The sequence below is a fragment of the Aulonocara sp. 'chitande type north' Nkhata Bay genome, linkage group LG4, assembly GCF_057382095.1.
Source record: "Aulonocara sp. 'chitande type north' Nkhata Bay isolate Kocher_YH1m ecotype deep benthic linkage group LG4, A_spYH_male_GT1.1, whole genome shotgun sequence".
Classification (NCBI taxonomy): domain Eukaryota; kingdom Metazoa; phylum Chordata; class Actinopteri; order Cichliformes; family Cichlidae; genus Aulonocara; species Aulonocara sp. 'chitande type north' Nkhata Bay.
The window spans coordinates 19526861-19545130 of NC_141347.1; the positions used below are offsets into that span (position 1 = coordinate 19526861).

The 18270-nt window shown below is 37.9% G+C and overlaps 2 protein-coding genes across 8 annotated transcripts; one reads left to right on the plus strand and one right to left on the minus strand.

Moving 5' to 3' along the window:
- Positions 1–1079: 1079 nt before the first annotated feature.
- On the minus strand, positions 1080–6442 carry gtf2f1 (general transcription factor IIF, polypeptide 1). Of its 4 annotated transcripts, none has more exons than XM_086288940.1 (14): positions 6380–6442; positions 5779–5832; positions 4753–4802; positions 4482–4554; positions 4080–4273; positions 3766–3936; positions 3428–3633; positions 3176–3326; positions 3008–3063; positions 2435–2566; positions 2248–2321; positions 1846–1987; positions 1555–1687; positions 1080–1390 (listed from the first exon to the last, which is right to left on the minus strand). In XM_086288940.1, exons 2-14 carry the CDS (start codon positions 5788–5790, stop codon positions 1186–1188), a joined length of 1599 nt encoding a protein of 532 aa, XP_086145066.1. In that variant the 5' UTR covers positions 5791–5832; positions 6380–6442; the 3' UTR covers positions 1080–1185. The 4 variants fall into 4 exon arrangements, with proteins under 4 accessions (XP_086145066.1, XP_086145063.1, XP_086145064.1 ...); XM_086288937.1 differs by having other exon boundaries at positions 2242–2321; XM_086288938.1 differs by having other exon boundaries at positions 2242–2321; positions 5779–5835; positions 6380–6435.
- Positions 6443–9780: 3338 nt separating this feature from the next.
- Positions 9781–17477, plus strand: LOC147332416 (putative adhesion G protein-coupled receptor E4P). Of its 4 annotated transcripts, none has more exons than XM_086288932.1 (17): positions 9781–9920; positions 10094–10243; positions 10353–10499; positions 10581–10618; positions 10860–10940; positions 11065–11094; positions 11189–11342; positions 11429–11542; positions 11638–11810; positions 12941–13126; positions 13854–14057; positions 14151–14392; positions 14495–14561; positions 14663–14754; positions 15780–15939; positions 16610–16675; positions 16842–17477. In XM_086288932.1, exons 1-17 carry the CDS (start codon positions 9902–9904, stop codon positions 16896–16898), a joined length of 1980 nt encoding a protein of 659 aa, XP_086145058.1. In that variant the 5' UTR covers positions 9781–9901; the 3' UTR covers positions 16899–17477. The 4 variants fall into 4 exon arrangements, with proteins under 4 accessions (XP_086145058.1, XP_086145059.1, XP_086145060.1 ...); XM_086288933.1 differs by having other exon boundaries at positions 10590–10618; XM_086288934.1 differs by lacking the exon at positions 11065–11094.
- The last annotated feature ends 793 nt before the right edge of the window (positions 17478–18270 follow it).

Sequence of the window (18270 nt, forward strand, 5' to 3'; positions counted from 1 at the left end):
CTGTACTTTTTCATCATTAAAATAATAAAGTTACTTGCTGCCTACCAGTTGTGTCAAAATAGTAGCTTCCTTTTACGTGATAAATGTTATCCCAGGACAGTAAACAAAGCAGCAAACTAAGGTTTTGCAAAAGACAGTCTTAGCTTCCTGATAGTTATGCAAATGAGCTTTCAAAAATATTTGCATGCACCCTATTTCAGGGTAATCTTTGTCTTTACAGAGGGAGGACAAAATAAACAATCGATGCGTGTTCTGTGCCCAACTATACTTCATGAACAACAAGCACCCAAAGTAAGAAGTGAATGTTAGTTGCTGCCATTTCTTTTTAATGCTTTCTTTGAATTATTTTCACTCTAAGCAACACACATACATATTTAGATGTTTAATGTGAAGTGTGTTTAATAAATCTGTTTATATTAAAGTACTTTCAGGAACAAGTGATTTGATAAACTGACAAAGAAATAAAACTGCCCAGTTTTGTCCTTAAAGGACAAAAGGTTTTTTTTAACATTGAAGGAGGTACAAAAACTCAAATCCTTACATAAGAATAGTTTTATTAGAAAAAAATTTCTATGCAAGGAATTAAAAACAAACAAAAAAACAAACAAAACAGAACTATCAGGTTTTAACTATCAGGTCAAAACAAAATTTTTCATTCAACATAATTTCATGGACAAGTCTGTTACTTAAAGGGAACCTATTGTACTATTCCTTATTTTCTGTTATATACACATTTTTTTCTTCTCTGGGATTTTTGATGTAAATGAGAACCCTGTAAAACAACTTTTTTTTTTTTTTTTTTTAGGAGGGGCAGCCAATCAAAACAAAGTTAGCTTACAAGGAAGTGGTAGGCAGCTAAAACAAAGGATAAACTGCACTACAGCAAAGTGGAAGATAAAAAAATCTACACGTATATATTTTGAACTGGAAATCTTGCAAAGCAATTTTACTGTTTTAGAGTTCAAGAATAAAAATACAGAAAAGAAAACTGACAAAATAAGTCCGCTTTAAGGTGACTTCTGCTGAAGGCGGGTCTAGCTTCCTGTGCTGTGGCATATCACAGAACAACCTGTACAGACTATTCTTCCATGGGTTTTATTGAAAACACTATAACCTTTGAACAAAAGAGGGTCAGTTTTAGCACTTCACCACTTCTACAACCACAACATCCCTCTGTTCCTTTGGTTATTCAGTGAGGTAGAAGTGCATTTTGTCGTTTATGTTCTTGCGCTCTGGATTGAGGCGCTTAAGGATCTGTGCCAGCACGTTGACAGTCTGCTCACTGCTCAGGCCGGTGCGCTTAGTCTGGAACTTCTTCAACAAGTCTTTAGTGGTCATTGGTTTACGGATCAGGTAGCGGCGGACTGCTTCCTCTGTCAGCTGCACATCACTGTGGGGTGAATGAAAAGTAAAGAATACAGTTTAACACTCATATTTACATTATATATCTATTGGTGTATTTATGTTAGCCTTCTGAATCGTAAGACAAGCAGGAAGAAATAACTGTGTGTCTATGAAACTGTATTGAAGAAAAAAAAAAAACCTGGACCTTACCTTGAGCTTGGGGTGGATTTGCCTGATTGGGGTTGAGGTGTGCTCTTCCCAGAGGGAACAGGGCTCTGGGTGCTGGGTTCCATCTTAAGCTTTTTGGCAGCAGGTGAGTCGATGCTAGGACCTTGTCTCTTACCTGGAGACAAGACAGAGAAGACAAGTTTGTTTGGAATGGAATAACAAAAAGAGAAGATTTGAGAGTAGAAAGCTACTTGTGAAGGTCCTGCATATATCTACGTATGTACACTATACTGTGAACGTATGAGCATTTGTGTGGGCTTTCTGAGAAATCACCTTGCTCCAGCTTGCTGGCGGCAGCACGGAGTGTGTTCGAGGTGGAGGCAGAGTCTAAGGATGGAGTTCCAGGACGGCTACCAGTCCTGGAGCTGCCTGCAGAGCCACGGCCACCAGCACGTTTAGGAGGTGTGCGTTTCTTCTGAGATAGGAAGGAAAAGACGATAATTGATGAGAATGCAAACAAAGAATGAAAAATTCCAATATAGAATAACAATCCGCACTAATATGAAATACTCCAAAGCTTCAGCATTACAAAACTGGTCGCACACTGGTCGAGCCATTGTTTTATTAAGCAACAACGGCACTGATGTTAATTATGATAATGATAGGAAAATATATTACAAACTAATTTGGCTTAAAAAGAAATAAATGTGAATTTGTTCAGTTACGCACACTAACCGCCATGAACAGAGCAGAGGCCGTCTCTCCTTCGATGTCACTGTCATCTGAGCTGTCTGATTCTCCACTGCTGTCTGTGAAGCACAAGAACATAAATCTGACTACTCATACACACACATTGCTCACATATTTTAAAATACTCCATTCAACAGTACGTGTTGTGACTTTTTTTTAAAAAAATTTTTACCTTTTTTCTTCTTCTTCTCCATTTGAACTGGGGTTTTCTTCCCTTCCTCCTCCTCTTCCTCCTCTTTTGCTTCCTCATCATTCTGTTTCTCCTCCTCACTCTCTTCCTCACTTTCAGATTCTTCATCAATCCCTACAAAAGGATAAATATTCAGAAACAATCTAAATACATTGATTAGTGAAAAACTAGACACTTCTGGCAGGTATCTGGCCATAACGTTCGTCCAGATGCGGAGCTAAGTTATATGAGACCTAAGTCATTTTCAAGATTGTGTCTACTCAGGTCACCTTCCACTCACCTAACTTTTCAATGCCTAAAATAAATTTTTTGACACTGTATGCATAAAATCATATGTTTGGGGGTGCCTGTGCCGCAAAAGATAGAATGGTGCGTCTACCAATCAGCATGTTGAAACCGTGAGTCGCCTGTGATGCATCCATCAGATTGTGTTCCTTTAGGGTTTGTATGAATGTGTGTGAGACTGTGTGAACATCCAAGTACACGTCCATTTACATTTACTGTGTTTTATAGCTTCACTTTTATTGAGTATTTTTAACAATAAATTGATCTGACCTTTAGGGTGTTCCTCTGCTTTGACAGGCTTTCCCTTTTCCGGTTCTTCTTCTGAGCTAAATTTGAAACACAAAATAAATGAATAAATAAAACAACAAACAACAAAAAAAAACCAAACATTGTTGATACAGTGTGAGTCTTTGTGTGCTACCGTGTAACGGATCTGACCTGCTTTCATCTGACATATAATCCACTTCTAGGCCCTCGTAGTCTCCGTCATCGCTGTCTTCCAGAGCCTCGTTGTCTTTACTCTTTTGCTTCTTTCTCTTTGCTTTTCCTTTCCCAGCATCTTTTTTTACCTTTGGCTTGCTCTCTCCATCTGTCCAACAAAGCCAAAGTGTTTGAAGGAAAAAAATCAAAAGATGAAAGCCGGAGACGTTTTACAATAGTCTCTTCTTCTTGTTGTGTCTTTCTCCTTACCGTCCCCCATACTGCTGTCACTGTCATCACTGCTCATCTCCAGCTCGTCCTCCAGGTCATGAATGCGCAGGTCACCCCCTCTTCCGCCCCCCTTCTTTTTCTTCTTCCCAGATTTTTCTCCTTCGTCTTCGTCTTCCTCACCCCGCTCCTGCTCTCGAAGACGTCTCTGAAGCATGATGCTAAAGTGATTCACCACCTTGTTCCGCCTAGAAAAACAGAGGGTGACTGTCTTAAAATCAAACAATTAACATCTAGGGTCAACTGAGTACTTATTTTTTAAGTACTCATTTTTCTTCATCACTTTTAATCCCAAACCACCCCCGTCCTTTCCCTTTCACCTGCCCCACTCCTCCTCAGCCTCCTCAGCAGTCAGAGTTCGGTGTTTGGCCTGTGGTGTAAAGTTGTACCAGCCGTGAACAGGAAAAGCCTCGAAAGCTCCATCGGGACACTGCGTGAAGATGTAGTAGGATGCATTTTCTGTAACGCCACCCTTCTTTATACCTTTGAACCTTAAAAAAAAACAAAAAAAAAACATTCTTTACAGACATCAAGTCACCGAGATTTCTCTAAATAATAACTCTTATAATACATAATTTTATCTTGCATTACCAACACTTTTGGAGAGTAACTCAGAGGGAGTCTCTCTACTCACCTCTTGCCAGCTTTACCATTAACCTTGAGAATCCAGGGCTGGTCCTCCACTTTGAATTCACGCGTGACGATACCAAACTTCTTCCGACGAGCTTCCTCGCGCTGCTTTTTGCCAAACTCACTACCTGCTGCGCCTTCAGGGGTCTCTTCCTCCCCATATATCTTCCGAGCACTCATATCTCTTTCCATACGAGCCTGGGGAAAGGAGAAAGAGCAATGGAAAAGTGAAAAAAAAACAAACCCCAGCCTACTCATTCCTAAATTTATCACATCTTTCTCGCTCTTTTTTTTTTGTTTAAGGCGAATAAGACTGGCTGATATTCCTTTCTCATATCAACTCTAGCTCTGTCATACTGAAAACCTAAGCTTTGTCTGTGAGGTGTAGTTAAAGTATGAAGCCCACCTGTGTCCATGTTGAACAGTTGACTCTGTCCCCTGCATTGAAAGCCATTATATTGTACTTCTTGCTAGTGTTTCTATGCAAAGAAAAAAAAAAGAAGAATATAACTGAGCTCAATTCATTTGCGTCACAATCATCTTCTAATAGTCATGCACATGCACGTCTTCAAGTGACACCTAGAATGACCAAAACACACATGAACACATGCAAAACAGTGACATAAGGCAAGTCCTGTGCACACAAATCTCTTTGGATATTTACATGTGTTACTCACTTGGGGACACGCACGATGTATTCTGTGGTTGAGGTGCTGCTGCTGCTTCCCTGTAAGAGAAAAAGTGTTCTTGTTGGAAGCCTGTCACATTTGAATAATGTGCACACCATGAAAGCCATGTCGGACCAGTACAGCTCAAAAGTCTTGAGTCTCTTCCTTTATATTTACAAATAAAATGGAAATGCAATAACTTACTCAAACCACATATAAGGTAAAAATGGAGTTTGTACAATTGTAACAAACTTTAAAGTCAATATTTAGTATAATTTGCTTAATTCTTCAACACAGCCTGAACTCTCTTATCCAAGCTTTCTTGTCATTTCTTCCAAGATGTCTTCTGTAATAGTTCCCCAGGCTTCCAGAAGAACGTCCAAAGCTCATTTTTTGACAACAAACCTAATCAGACACTTAAAATCATTGCCAACCTGATTGGACAATGTAAAGAAGACCACAAAGGATCAAAGCATTTTCAAGGAAGACTATGGAGACAAATAAAAGCGAGAAAAGCACTGGAAAAAGTGAATATTTTTTTTGCATCTGCTGTCAATGTAGTTTTTAGAAAGAGAAAAAAGAGAGAGAAAAAAAAAGGGAAACTGGAATTAGCCAAACTGAAATGAGCCGAACTGTAATGAGGTACAACACTGGATAATCTTTTGTGTTACCTGCCTCTTTCATGCTTGAATAATAGGTCAGTGTTAAGTGGTTGACAAACAAACCGACCAACAAAAAAACAAAAAACGAAAAGCAACTCCTCTGAAAATAATTAGGTGCAAGGACTGGACTGAAAATGAGTTTACGAAGCAGCCAAAGAAAACTCCGTCAGAAAGCCTGGAGAACTGTTTCCAAAGACCACTTAAAAATACAATTAATTCTGGCTACTTGGAAAAAAAAACATGGAGAAATGAGGGATGGCTCAAGACTTTTGCACAACACTGTAGATTCACGGCATTAAACATAGCACAAGAGTGGATCAAATTATCAAAAGAAAATAAAGACATACTTTTGTGTTGTCAAATGAAAGCTTACCAGTGATGTCATGGTTGGTTGTCAGTCTCTGGATTTACGACACCACATCAACAGCTGCTTTAGGCGAGGTGGACACACCGTTACGAAAACAGAGTAATGATACTAATAAGATAATACATAATAATATATAATTCAGTCAGTTTGTGTTCATTTTTAACTCAGATTATCCAGCTGAGAAACAGAGAACCGAAAAGGTCTGTGAAGGTACGATATCCCTGCACGAAGACATTCAAATAATGCTTTATAAGCGTTTTCAGCAAGTTATGACAATTTTAGGATTAAAACAAACGCGGCAGAATAAAGGAAACCTATCCCCCTTCCATGACTCATTTGTAATATTACAAGAAAGACTGACTAAAGTTAAATTAGGCTAAAGTTATACGAAACGAGGTGTAACTGATGTTTATATCTTTGTACGTTAGCTTTAGCAGCACCACATTTTGCAAGCAGCTGTAGCTGCGGTCTGTAGCTAACTGTGAAAACAAGCAGGAACACTGTAAACTCATGAGACCTATCCATCTTCGACCAATGCAAAAAATATTGGAAATTAAAAAGACTAAATATGAAATATCGGCTCATAAATGATTATATACCGTCTTACCGCTGTGTGCACTCCAATTGCACTTGTTCCGTTTGCCTCTATGGTCAATAGGAAACATTTACTGTAGACATTGGTTCCTACCAGTCCCTTTGAAGGGTTCCGCTTGTTCCCTTGTATTCACCAGTTTATCTTGTTTAAGAGTTTCTTTCTACCACCCCACTACTCATCCACCGAGGAAAATATTTCCAGAAAGTGGCACTACCTTTAACGCAACATTTTCAAACACGTGTGTAAGATGATATCCACAATCTGCACTAATAAACTAGTAAAATGTGTGTTTTAGGGTTTTATTAGTTTTAAATATTCATTTTGTGAATAAATGCAATTTGCCTGTGTGAGAAGCAATTAAAGAGACATAAAATATCCCTCATAGTACCTGTATGTCAATAGCATTTAGTGTGTAACAGAGGATTTAGCGAGTGATTACAATGATAGCCTGCTCTGTGGAGCAGTTTAATTCAACCCTGTTTCATTTATATTAGATATACATTACACACACACACACACACACACACACACACACACACACACACACACACACACACACACACACACACACACACACACACACACAATATTAGAGACAAAAGAAACCCAAGAATGTGTCACATGTGCTTGAATTGCAGGCTCTGACCATAACAAGAACATACCTTGACATGGGCCTTAGAACACGTGTACAAATTTGTCCTATATGACTTATCAAAACCCTCCCAGAAGTAACAAAACAAAAAGAGAAGTGTATTTTTTAAAATTTATCTTGTCAACTAGTAAAGTAGTATTGATTGTTGCCTTTACTTTCCATTATCCACATTGATTGACTCACAAAAACAGCACTGCCAAGGAAACATGACATTAAATGCTACAAACACTAATAAGAAAGAGAAAATTTGATGAACAATCTGAACTGACTAATAATAATTACTTATAGGCACTTGTTTATCCTTTATCACACATTTGACTGTTTAACTTCGACTTGTCGCTGGTCATATAATAAGGTCATATAATAAACTTGTTAGCAAGGAAGAAGACTATGGATTTGACCAAGATTAGATCGAAAAGCTATGATAAAGGGAAACAGATACACAGTGTATATATATGTATGCACGATACAGTGCATAAGATAAGCAGTGATTAAATAATGGGCTATTTTAATTGCAATCCTTGAACATGTCTGCTACAAATGGTGCACAGTGACTGTATTTTTTTTATCATCTTCAATTTGTATTTGCATTATCTCTTTGCATGTTTAAGGCAGGATTAACTTTTTTGGGAAGCAATTCAAATTTCACAGTGTGTTCAGGACTGACGAGCAGATGTCATTGACACACGATGTTTCGTATGATGATGAATTACTTTGCTTTGTCACTTCTACTTGGTATGTAATTTTCATTCAATTCAAAATAGAACCTGAAAGCAGAAAAAAATCTAGATTTTTTTTTTAATGAAAAAAGCTCTTTTTGATTGAAATTGTATTTTGCCTTTGATAAATGTTCTGTTGGCAGTCCTAAAGAAAAATACATCTGAACATACGCTTTTGGTAACCCTCAAAAAAATTATTATAGCAAATATTTGACCACTCTTTTGCATTTGCATGGACCCGGCTTTAAAGCGTAGTCCACATATTTTTAGTAGACTTGAGGTCAGGGCTTTGGGAAGCTCATTCCAGAAGCTTTATGGATCATTTCTCAACAACTGCAGATTCCAAGATCAAACAATTTTATGGAAGTACAAGTTATTGTGCTGTGTCATTACTTTGCCAAGTTTTGAAAGAAGACACACTGTGAACCCAAGATGAGGGGACATTGATTAGGATGTGTAGAAACAAGTGAGGAACCACCATGTATTCATGTGTGTGTATGTTACATATAAAGCAATAACACATCAACAGAATGCTTGTTTTTTTATAAATAGGTGTGAATGTGGAAATGAGGCAAGTTGTATAAAGTGCTTTAAGTTGTCAGGTAGAGTAGAAAAGCACTATATAAGACTCAGTCCATGTAGGTGGATGAGGATTGTTGTAGTTATTTTTATGACTATTTTGATTAGCATTTATTTTGTCACCTGGAGAGCATACTTAAACTTGCAAACACAGCACATCTTTCCATGCCGTGTGCACTACATTAATATATCCTTTGTCATGTTCCTTAATGTATTCTACTAAAAAAGAAAAATTATACAGTCTTGGAGGCATTCCTCAGTTTGATTCAAGTGTAAAAATGAAGTTGGTATGTGACATTATAGAGATGGTAACGTGAATGATTACTTTTCAATAGTATAACAATTTAACAGTAATTTTTAAGATTAATTAAACATTTCTATAACTTTTTATCTTCTTTGTTTCAGGTTTGCTTGTGATACCTGTTATTACTGTGTTTCCTCCTGGTATGAACAAATAAATAGCCAATATATGTGATTTAAAATCACCATAAAGTAATAAATTATGTGTGATAATTATTGTACATATTTGATTTGCATTGTGCAGGTGCTCTGGGAAAGTCTGGGAGAGGCCACTATCAAAGAGATCTTCAACTCCCACCTCTGGCAGAACTTTCACAGCATTACCAGGACACTGTAGGTAAGGGGGGCCATCAAGCTGATCAAAGAGCTCTGGGTAGAGACCACAAAATTTAGAATGTGGATACAAGTGGCAGAAATGAGCCTTCTCCAAAGGATGGCTGGCCTCTCTCTTGGAGATAGGAACCATGCTGAATGATAATAATACAAAGATTTACACTAATGTTTGTTCTAAATAAACTTCACAAACAAACTAAAGTAACAATAAATAACTAAAAACAAAAGAAAATAAACTTCACTAAATGTCAATACTGTTAAAGTTTGCAGCTGGTTTGTTATTATTCTTTTTGTCAGATATTGATGAGTGCCAGAAGACTACAGGGATTTGTGGTCCTAACTCAAATTGTAAGAACACCGTCGGGTCATATATATGCACCTGTTTGAATGGTTTCAGTGTAGCAGATCCAACACTGCCACCTGGAACGTCCAATGGATGCACAGGTACCAATAAAAACACAAAATAACAAAATCTATTTTTAATGCAGATTTTAACTTGGTAACTGTGGTATGTTTAGATATTGATGAATGTCTTGCCAATATCTGCGGGCAATATGGGTCCTGCACCAATACAATTGGAAGCTATGTGTGCAACTGCAATGAAGGCTTTCACATTCAATCAGATGCAACCCCTGTTTGCCAAGGTCTGTATTATTATTTATGTCATGTGTTTGGTAGGAAAATCCTTTTGTGTGTTTGAGTGAATATAGCTTGTAGCATAAAGTTCTTTGAGTGATTAACATAATTAGAAAAGCATATTAAGTGTAATTTTCAGTACACAAAGAACATAAATTGAATTTGTTTACACTGACTGTCTTCTTTTCAGATAATGATGAGTGTCTAACCTCATCTATCTGTGGCCCTGATTCTATCTGCACAAACACACCTGGAGCTTATACCTGTGGGTGTATACCAGGTTACGCACCAACTGATCAATCCAAAGAACCCAGCATGACCAACATATGCACTGGTATTTACAACATATTTACAAAGGCACTAGCTGAAAACTGTAGATATAGGCAAAGAGACTGCAGTTTAATATGAAAAAATGCAGAATATATACAAAAGAAACAGGTTCAGTCTCACAACCTGCCGTAGTATTTTTTGACCTGCAGCTTGAATTTGATTAAATGTGTGTTACAGATATTGATGAGTGTGCTGACCATGTGTTGAACATCTGTGGAGCAAACTGTAACTGCACAAATTCAATTGGATCTTACAACTGTACCTGCCTTACTGGTTATCGAGTGGACAATCCACATGTTATAGCCAGCATTGCTAACCCATGCAATGGTATGTGCTATTCCTATGCTCTTTTGTTTCCAAAAGCAAATAAATATATAATTTACAAAAAACAAACAAGCAAGAAAAACAGCCCCTTGTGTTTCTCTCACCGCTTTAGATATAGATGAGTGCAGTGAAACTCCTGGACTGTGTGGTAACCAAACTGTGTGTACTAATGCACCAGGCACCTTCTATTGTTCCTGCCCTGATGGATTCTACCCATCAACTGGTGTAATTTGGAAGGCGGGCATCACTTTTTGTAAAAGTGAGCAAAGCTGACTTCAAAGACATTTTAGATTTTCAAAAGTGTTTAGAATTTAAATGTATTTTTTTAATTTACTGACAGGCCTTGAAGACATTCTAGATGAAATCAAACCTAATAAGGTAAGACTCGTGGTGATTTATGTTTTAGAGGCTAACTGGCTAACTTTTTAATGCATAACAAAGTTCATTAATAACCCGTTATGTTTCATGATTTTGATTGTAAGTTAGTTCTTTGATAAAGATCCCTTTTTCACAGTAATACATTCGACTGTAATTAGACAGTTATACAAAACATAAATCCCCGTTTTTTAAAGATGCAATCGTGTAGCAAACATAAACTAAACCCAAACGTTAATTTCAGGATAAGACAAAAGAGAGAGCTTTCCTTGAAAACTTGGGTGAAGACCTGAAGAACAATACAGGTGTCCTTTTACCGGATGTGGTACGTAGTTAAAAACGTTAACTTGTAAATGCTACACAACAAATAGGATGTAACGTGATGCACAGAAAACCCGGCAGTTATTTTTTATCTAACGCAATTTTCTCCGTTCTTGACATCTTTGCAGACAGTTGCAAACTGCTTTTCTACATCTATGGTACTAAAAAGCAGAGTCATAGCTTTATATTTCCAGTTTATTCATTTCATTTGCTTGTTTATTTGTTCATTACAATAACTCAAGTCTTCTGTAGATGGTTTCAGGTGTTGGAACACTTACCAGCACAAGCAGTGAAGGAGACGGGGAGACTGGTAGTGTTATTCTTGGCCTCTCAGAGCAGCTCGTTGTTGCAATGACTCCGTCGACTGAGACGAAAATAAAAAAGGAAATGCACACTTCAACAGTGGGTAAGACCAAGCTCAACTTTACGCTAATAGGTCAAATTTGAGTTCTTAGTAAATACAAACATAATGAATGCATATCTGTGTTCAAGATTTGAGTCTAGTGGCCATTGGTTCATTGAGCTATGATAGCAAGAGTTCATCCCTCTCTGCCAAGGAATACGAAATGAAAATCAACTTGGAGGATCTAGCTAGGGCCAACAATGGTAAGAGCTTTTTTTTAAAATGTTGACTGACACAGGTGCATCAAGATGAATGTGGTTGTTGTTGTTGGGTTTTTTTGTGATGTGACCACTTCCAGGTTCTGTATCAGCCGCCTTTCTGACGCTAGATGGGATGGAGAGCATTCTCAGTCATCAATACTTCAAAACCAAGAATTTGACAGAGATGTACTCAGATGTTTTAACTGCCATAATACCAGGAATAAACACCACCAACCTGACAGAGCCTGTCAACTTTACAATTCAACACAAGGTGTAGCATCAAGATTGTACATATAGAGTGTTGTGAAAGTGTTTGCCCCCTTCCTGTTTTCCTGGATTTTTAGTATGTTTGTCACTTAAATGTTTCAGATCATCAAACAAATATAAATAATAGACAAAGATAATGCAAGTAAACTCAAAATGCAGTGTCTAAGTGTAGGTATTTGTCATTAAGGGAAAAAAAAGTAATTGCCCCCTAACCCTAATAACTGGCTGGGTCACCCTTAACAGCAACAACTGTAGTCAAGTGTTGCAATACGTGGCAATGAGTCTTTTACAGCTCCGTGGAGGAATTTTGGCCCACTCGTCTTTGCAGAATTGTTTTCATTCAGCCACATTGGAGGGTTTTTGATCGACAGCGTCTCAATCTGATTAAGGTCAGGAATTGGACTTGGCCACTCCAAAGTCTTAATTTAGTTTTTCTTAAGCTGGAGGTGGACTTGCTGATGTGTTTTGGATAATTTTGAATCATCATCAGCGTGCCTCAGAGTGAGGTCTTGAACAGATGGACGATATTCTCCTTCAGGATATTTTGGTAAACAGCAGAATTCATGGTTTTTCAGATCCTAAGGCACCACAACAACCCCAGATGTAATGGAACTCAAATCTCATTAGTACACAAAATATTTTCCAAAAAGTCTTCAAGATCATCAAAATGGGCTTTTGGCAAAGGTGAGATGGGCCTTTTGGTCAGAACTGTTTTATTTCTTGAACTCCTCTGTGGATGACATTTTTGCCGAGTCTCTTTCTTATTCTTGAAGCATGAACTCTGACCTTAACTGAGACATGAAGCTTGCAGTTCTTTAATGTTGTTCTGGGTTCTTTTGTGACATCCTGGATGAGTTGTGAATGTGCTCTTGGAGTAATTTTGGTAGCCCAGTCACTCCAGGAGGAAGCCAGGAAGCTTTCCAGACTCATAGCTATCAGTGACTTTGTTTCTCCGTTGTTTCTTTAGATCGTGGTATGATGTCTTTCTCTCTTTGTCCAATATTAACATTTGTGTTTAATATGCAAGACACCAGGAAATCAGGAAGGGGGCAAACACTTTTCACACCACTGCATGTATTGAAAAAGAATCAGACTTTTTATTCTTGCCTTTGCCTATTTTTTTTTTTTTTTTAGGAAGTACCAGATAATGGAATGGTCACTTGTGTGTACTGGGAAGCCGGAGAAGCCGAAGGTGGACAAAATGGAGAGACGATGCGTTGGTCAGAAGAGGGTTGCTGGGTTGCATACTCTCACAAAAACTACACTGTTTGTAGCTGCTCACACCTTTCTACCTTTGCTCTCATAATGCAGATTGGGGAGGTATGTCAGTTACATGTTGGTAAGGTTGAAGTCTTATTACTTACAGGACTTAACATACTTGTACATTTTTCAGATTTGATTAAAACTCCACAATTTGACAAATGGAAACATGCAGTGTATATAAGCGGTTAAATCCCTTTTTACATTTTAAGTGGAAGAAATTTTTTTTTGTAATCAGTCAAAATTTCTGTAGAACTTTAATTTGGTATTCTGTCAAACTGCTTTGTCAACAAGTATAGTACACTTTACACACCCAGTTTTAGACAGTTTATCCCACACTTCTTGGCATATGCAGAATTAGAAAGAGACACAACATTTCACTAGCAGGGACCACTCCCTTGGTAACGATGAGCAATGAGGGATGAAGGAGTGTGATTAGTGCTGCGGTTTGGGGAAGGCCTTGAAGGCCCCTGTACTAACGAGAAATAAAGGGAGGAAAGGAAGAGAGGAGAGGACAGGAGAAGAGAGGAAAGAAAAAAGGAAGGGGGGGGGGGGGGGGCATGAAAATGAGAACAGCAGGTATTGGAGAAGGGGGGCTTTTATAGCCTGAGGCCAGAGGGGGCGCTCCTGAAATTCAGATGATATCTCAACAAAAATTGCTCTTAAAAAATCTCCTGGATCTTAGACATTTGTCAGCTTTAAAGCATTTCAATAAGCCAATAAGTCAAGCACAGTTATAGCCAAATTTACATCCATTTTCATCAGTATCCATGTATCTCATTTTCAGCCTGTGCCACAGAATGACTTCTTAGAGTGGCTGAACCGGATATGTGTGATTATTGGACTATTCTTCTTGGCTTTGGCCATCTTTACCTTCCTTCTGTGCAGCTGGAATCCCAAAATTAACAACACAGCCCGTCTCCACCTCTGCCTCAACCTGTTTTTTTCACAACTGCTCTTGTTGTGGAATGACAAATACACTGATAATAAGGTACAATGTGGCTAAACTCCAAGAATTATCAAAAGATTATCTATTGTGTTCCAATTGTCCATAAAGCTTAAACATATTTATCTGTCTCTACAGCTGGCCTGCACTGTCATGGCAGGGCTTCTCCACTTCTTTATTGTTGCCAGTTTTGTGTGGATGTTGCTGGAGGCACTACAGCTCCACTTGTTGGTACGGAAGCTCTCCCAGGTGAAAGTCATTCAAAGAGATGGCCTCCCCAGGCCTCTTCTCTATCTGATTGGCTATGGTGTTCCATTTGTGATTGTGGGTGTTTCGGCACTGATGTATTCTGGTGGATATGGACGTACTGAGGCTAATGTGTAAGTCAGACACAGTGCAATGCACCGATTTATGCATTAAATCCTTTTATTACTAAATGTACAAGACTGGATAATGGTCTCTGATGTGCGTTTGAATTGCAGATGCTGGCTGTCAGAAAAACGAAACTTCAAATGGGCTTTAACAGGGCCAGTGATAGCGATCCTTGCTGTGTGTCTATTTTTGTGTTAGAACTGTATTACACATTACATTTTTTTCTTATAATGATAATTTGTCTCAAAGTTAAATTACAAATCTGATTATTTTATCAGATGAATTGCTACCTGTTTGGTGCAACTTTATGGAGTCTGCGGCCCACCTTGGCTAACATAAAAAGTGATATCTCTCAGTCCAAAGATACAAAGTAAGTTTGAGGTTTGTTTAAAAAGCAAGTTCAAATTCTGAGTAATCATTAAGATTTTTGTGCAGCTTTTAAAAAAAAATGTCACTCAGTAGAGACTCCAGACTAAGTGCGATTTCCATTCTGATTCTGATTATTTGCTAAATGACAACACAGATTTTTCCCTATTTCAACTACAACTGACATTATATAAAAAGAATAATCAACTTTTTTCAATGCAAAATATTATTTGCATAATAAAAAATAAATAAATAGATAAATAAACTTTTGCTCCAAACTCAGTAAGTTACAGGATTTTCTCTTTCAAGCATGCTAATAATTGAATAGAAATGAGCTGCTGTATACCTTTATATCAGACACTTGCATCATTTTCCCGTATACTTATGAATTCCCCGGATGAGAGGACATCAACCCTTTCCCCTTTTTTCTCACCTGTCTGTAATTTTCCTTTCACAGCTCTTGCCTGACTCTCTTACTTGTGGTTGGTTCTGAGCTCTGAATAGTTTAGCTTGACTCACTTTTCATTTGTTGGCTAATTTTTAAAAAGTACAGAGTTAAGTGTTTGATCAGGTTTGTCATAACAAACATTTTCTGTGGTCGTTTACTTTGGCGAACTTTGTGTCTTCACTCGTGGTGGGGAGTTTCCATGCTGACAACTTGTTGGCATGCGCCTGTGAGTGTGCGCACAACTATTTGCATGCGTTTCCATGTGCAAGTAAATCATTTTTTATTTGTGCACTGTGAGTGTGTAGAAGTAGTAGTTTGTAACAATTTGCTCATGAAATGTATGCGCAAGACGCCGACCAGCCAGTCCCCCTTCTGGACCAGAGAAGACTGGAAATCGGGAGATACCTTTCCCTTGCCAGACAATCAGTTCATCTCTAGAGACTAAACATGTCTTCCTGTTTGACTATAAGTGCAGTTACAGTAGAGAAATGAATTCATTTAGCATACTGACTTTTTTATTTAACATCCTGCTCCAATGTTTTGTAAAGAACTGTAAAAACCTTCTGTTGTTCTGTTTGCAGGTTGATTTTGTTCAAGATACTGGCCCAGTTTGTTATACTTGGCTGTACCTGGATTCTTGGCCTGTACCAGACGAACCTGTTCTTTCAGGTTGCTTTTATAGTTCTGAACTCCCAGCAGGGTACTTTTCTCTACATTGTCCACTGTGTCCTCAACAAGGAGGTAGACTCGTTATACCAGTGTTTCTTAACACTTTTCTTACATACTGTATGTCAAACTTTTTATAATTCATTCTTTATATTATTCCTGAGTTCAATTCTACCATCAGGCCGGGGTCTTTCTGTGTGGAGTTTGCATGTTCTCCCCCTGTTTGCGTGGGTTCTCTCCGGGTACTCCGGCTTCCTCCCACCATCCAAAGACATGCACTTAGTGGGAATAGGTTAATTGAGTAATCTAAATTGCCCATAGGTGTGAATGCGGGAGTGAATGTGAGTGTGAATGGTTGTCTGTCTCTTTGTGCCCTGCGACAGCCTGCGACCTGTCCAGGGTGTACCCCTGCCTCTGGCCCTACGACAGCTGGGATAGTCTCCAGCGCACCCCGCGACCTTGAAAAGGATAAGCGGAAGCGAATAGATGTATTCTTTATAAGAGAAAAAAAATTAAGTTAAAATGTAGTTAAATAAAAGCTAATCTCTGCCCCACTAGCAATGGCTCTGTGGCTTTATGGATCTATCTATAGGGAATGCACCACATTAAACACCTGTTTAATAATGACCAGCTCTGTGATTTAACATCATCTCTAGTTAAAACATATTGGTAGTATTTTTTATGAGTTTTATAGTGAGAGTTATTTCATTTATTTTTCAAAATGTGCATTTATTTCATATTCTAGATTAGAGATGAGTATGTCAAATGGCTGACCTGTTCTTTCAACAAGACCAGAGAAGGCGGCTCAGTGGTAAGTTTCGCATAGCAGTCACTTGACCAATAAGACTTTTTAAATTTAAAAGCTAACCTGTGTTGCAAATGTGACCGCATAAAGCGTTGCTTTGCTTGTAATAGATTTAAACCTTTTGTAACAATTTTTTTAGTTTTTCTAAAGTATCTGCACTACTTTTTGACAGAGAAATGCACCATCAGTGTCCGAGGACTTGGACATCCCTCAAGAGCACAGAGGGTGATGTTGATAAATAAGTGAAGGAAAAGATGGAAATGGAAGATTTATATACTTTTCTGCTGGCAACTGTTTACTTTCTTGTCAAATATTTGAATTTGTACTGTGAATCAACCTTATAAGTTCTTTCTGTCATGAAAAAATAGTGCATTTTATGTAATACTTGTTTAAACTTATTTAGAAAGTGTTTTAAACTACTACTTGCTGATTAAATGTCCCAAGTGTTTCTCCCAAATTTTCAACTTTACTTTGAAAAGGTTATGGCCAGATATAGGTGCGCCCAAATCATACATCAGATCTTGGGTTTCACAACCAGTTATTAGGGCTAGAGGACAATAACTTTTTCCACACAGGGTCAGGACAGCATTTTTTCCTTAATAAATCTAGTTGTTAAGAAAACATTTGCTTACTTAAGTTTTAGTTTTGCTTATTTAAAGTTGCTTGATGACGATTGATCAGCAATTGACCAATGATTGATTCAGTGGTTGGAGTCAACTATTGTACAAGTGGCTTGTAATGCACAGTTTTACAAGACACAATAAACTGCTGTTAATGCTATTAAAGTGGTTGCTTGTGGGATTTACATACTGCTTAATTTGACTCAATAAAGTCACCTGACACCCAAAGTTCTGTTTTTTTGTCACTGTTTAAATGACTTTAAAGTAAATACATTATTTACTTTAATTTAGAATTTAGGAGGAAGAAAGTTGGTCACTAATTATCAATGTCTCATAATAAGGTTTACAAATGGGTGCCTTTTTGGCATGAGGAAAGGAAGGAGTCTTGCCCTTTTTACAGGCCTGAAATACAGCCCCCCTGAAGCACAGTATGGCTACATTTTTCATGCAGGTGCCATGATTACTGCAGCTTGATGAGAGCAAACAGTAGGGCACTGGTGGAGGGCAGCCTGAAGGAGGAGTAGTTGGTAATGTAAAGCAAATGCAGGCACTGATCGTGTACATATGAATTAGAATACACAAAACACTGAAACGGTTCGTTTCGAAGTAGGAGTGAGCTCTGATGCAGGTTTTGACTGAAAGCTTGAAATGTTTTTTTTTGTGTGAAAGGACAAATATTCAATAGATCAGAAATACGAGATGGCCTACAGAAAAAAAAGTAGGACAAGCAGGACAGCCCCTATTTTTTTAATTTCACAAATGAAATAGCTATTTGATCAATTTTGAAGTGTCCTTTAAAAGTCCTTAGTCTCTAAATTGATTTGGTCCAGATTTTACAGGATTCGTTTTGGGAATTTTAAGTATAACTGTGTTCATTGTCTTTGAGATCTGAGAAAGGAACTAAAGAAAAGAATAAATGCTTCACAAACCTGAAAACACTTTTTCACAAACGTGAAAAAGACAACATAAAAATCTCGCAGT

Bases quoted from the DNA above. Each gene is read 5' to 3' on its own strand.
- gtf2f1 (XM_086288937.1), bottom strand. The intron at 4,555-4,752 runs GTGAGTAACACA...TTCTTTGCATAG, and splicing joins TACATCGTGCGTGTCCCCAA to AAACACTAGCAAGAAGTACA. The intron at 2,322-2,434 runs GTAAAAATTTTT...TGTGCTTCACAG, and splicing joins GGAGAAGAAGAAGAAAAAAG to ACAGCAGTGGAGAATCAGAC.
- LOC147332416 (XM_086288932.1), top strand. The intron at 11,343-11,428 runs GTAAGACCAAGC...TCTGTGTTCAAG, and splicing joins AATGCACACTTCAACAGTGG to ATTTGAGTCTAGTGGCCATT. The intron at 14,562-14,662 runs GTGTGTCTATTT...TTATTTTATCAG, and splicing joins CAGTGATAGCGATCCTTGCT to ATGAATTGCTACCTGTTTGG.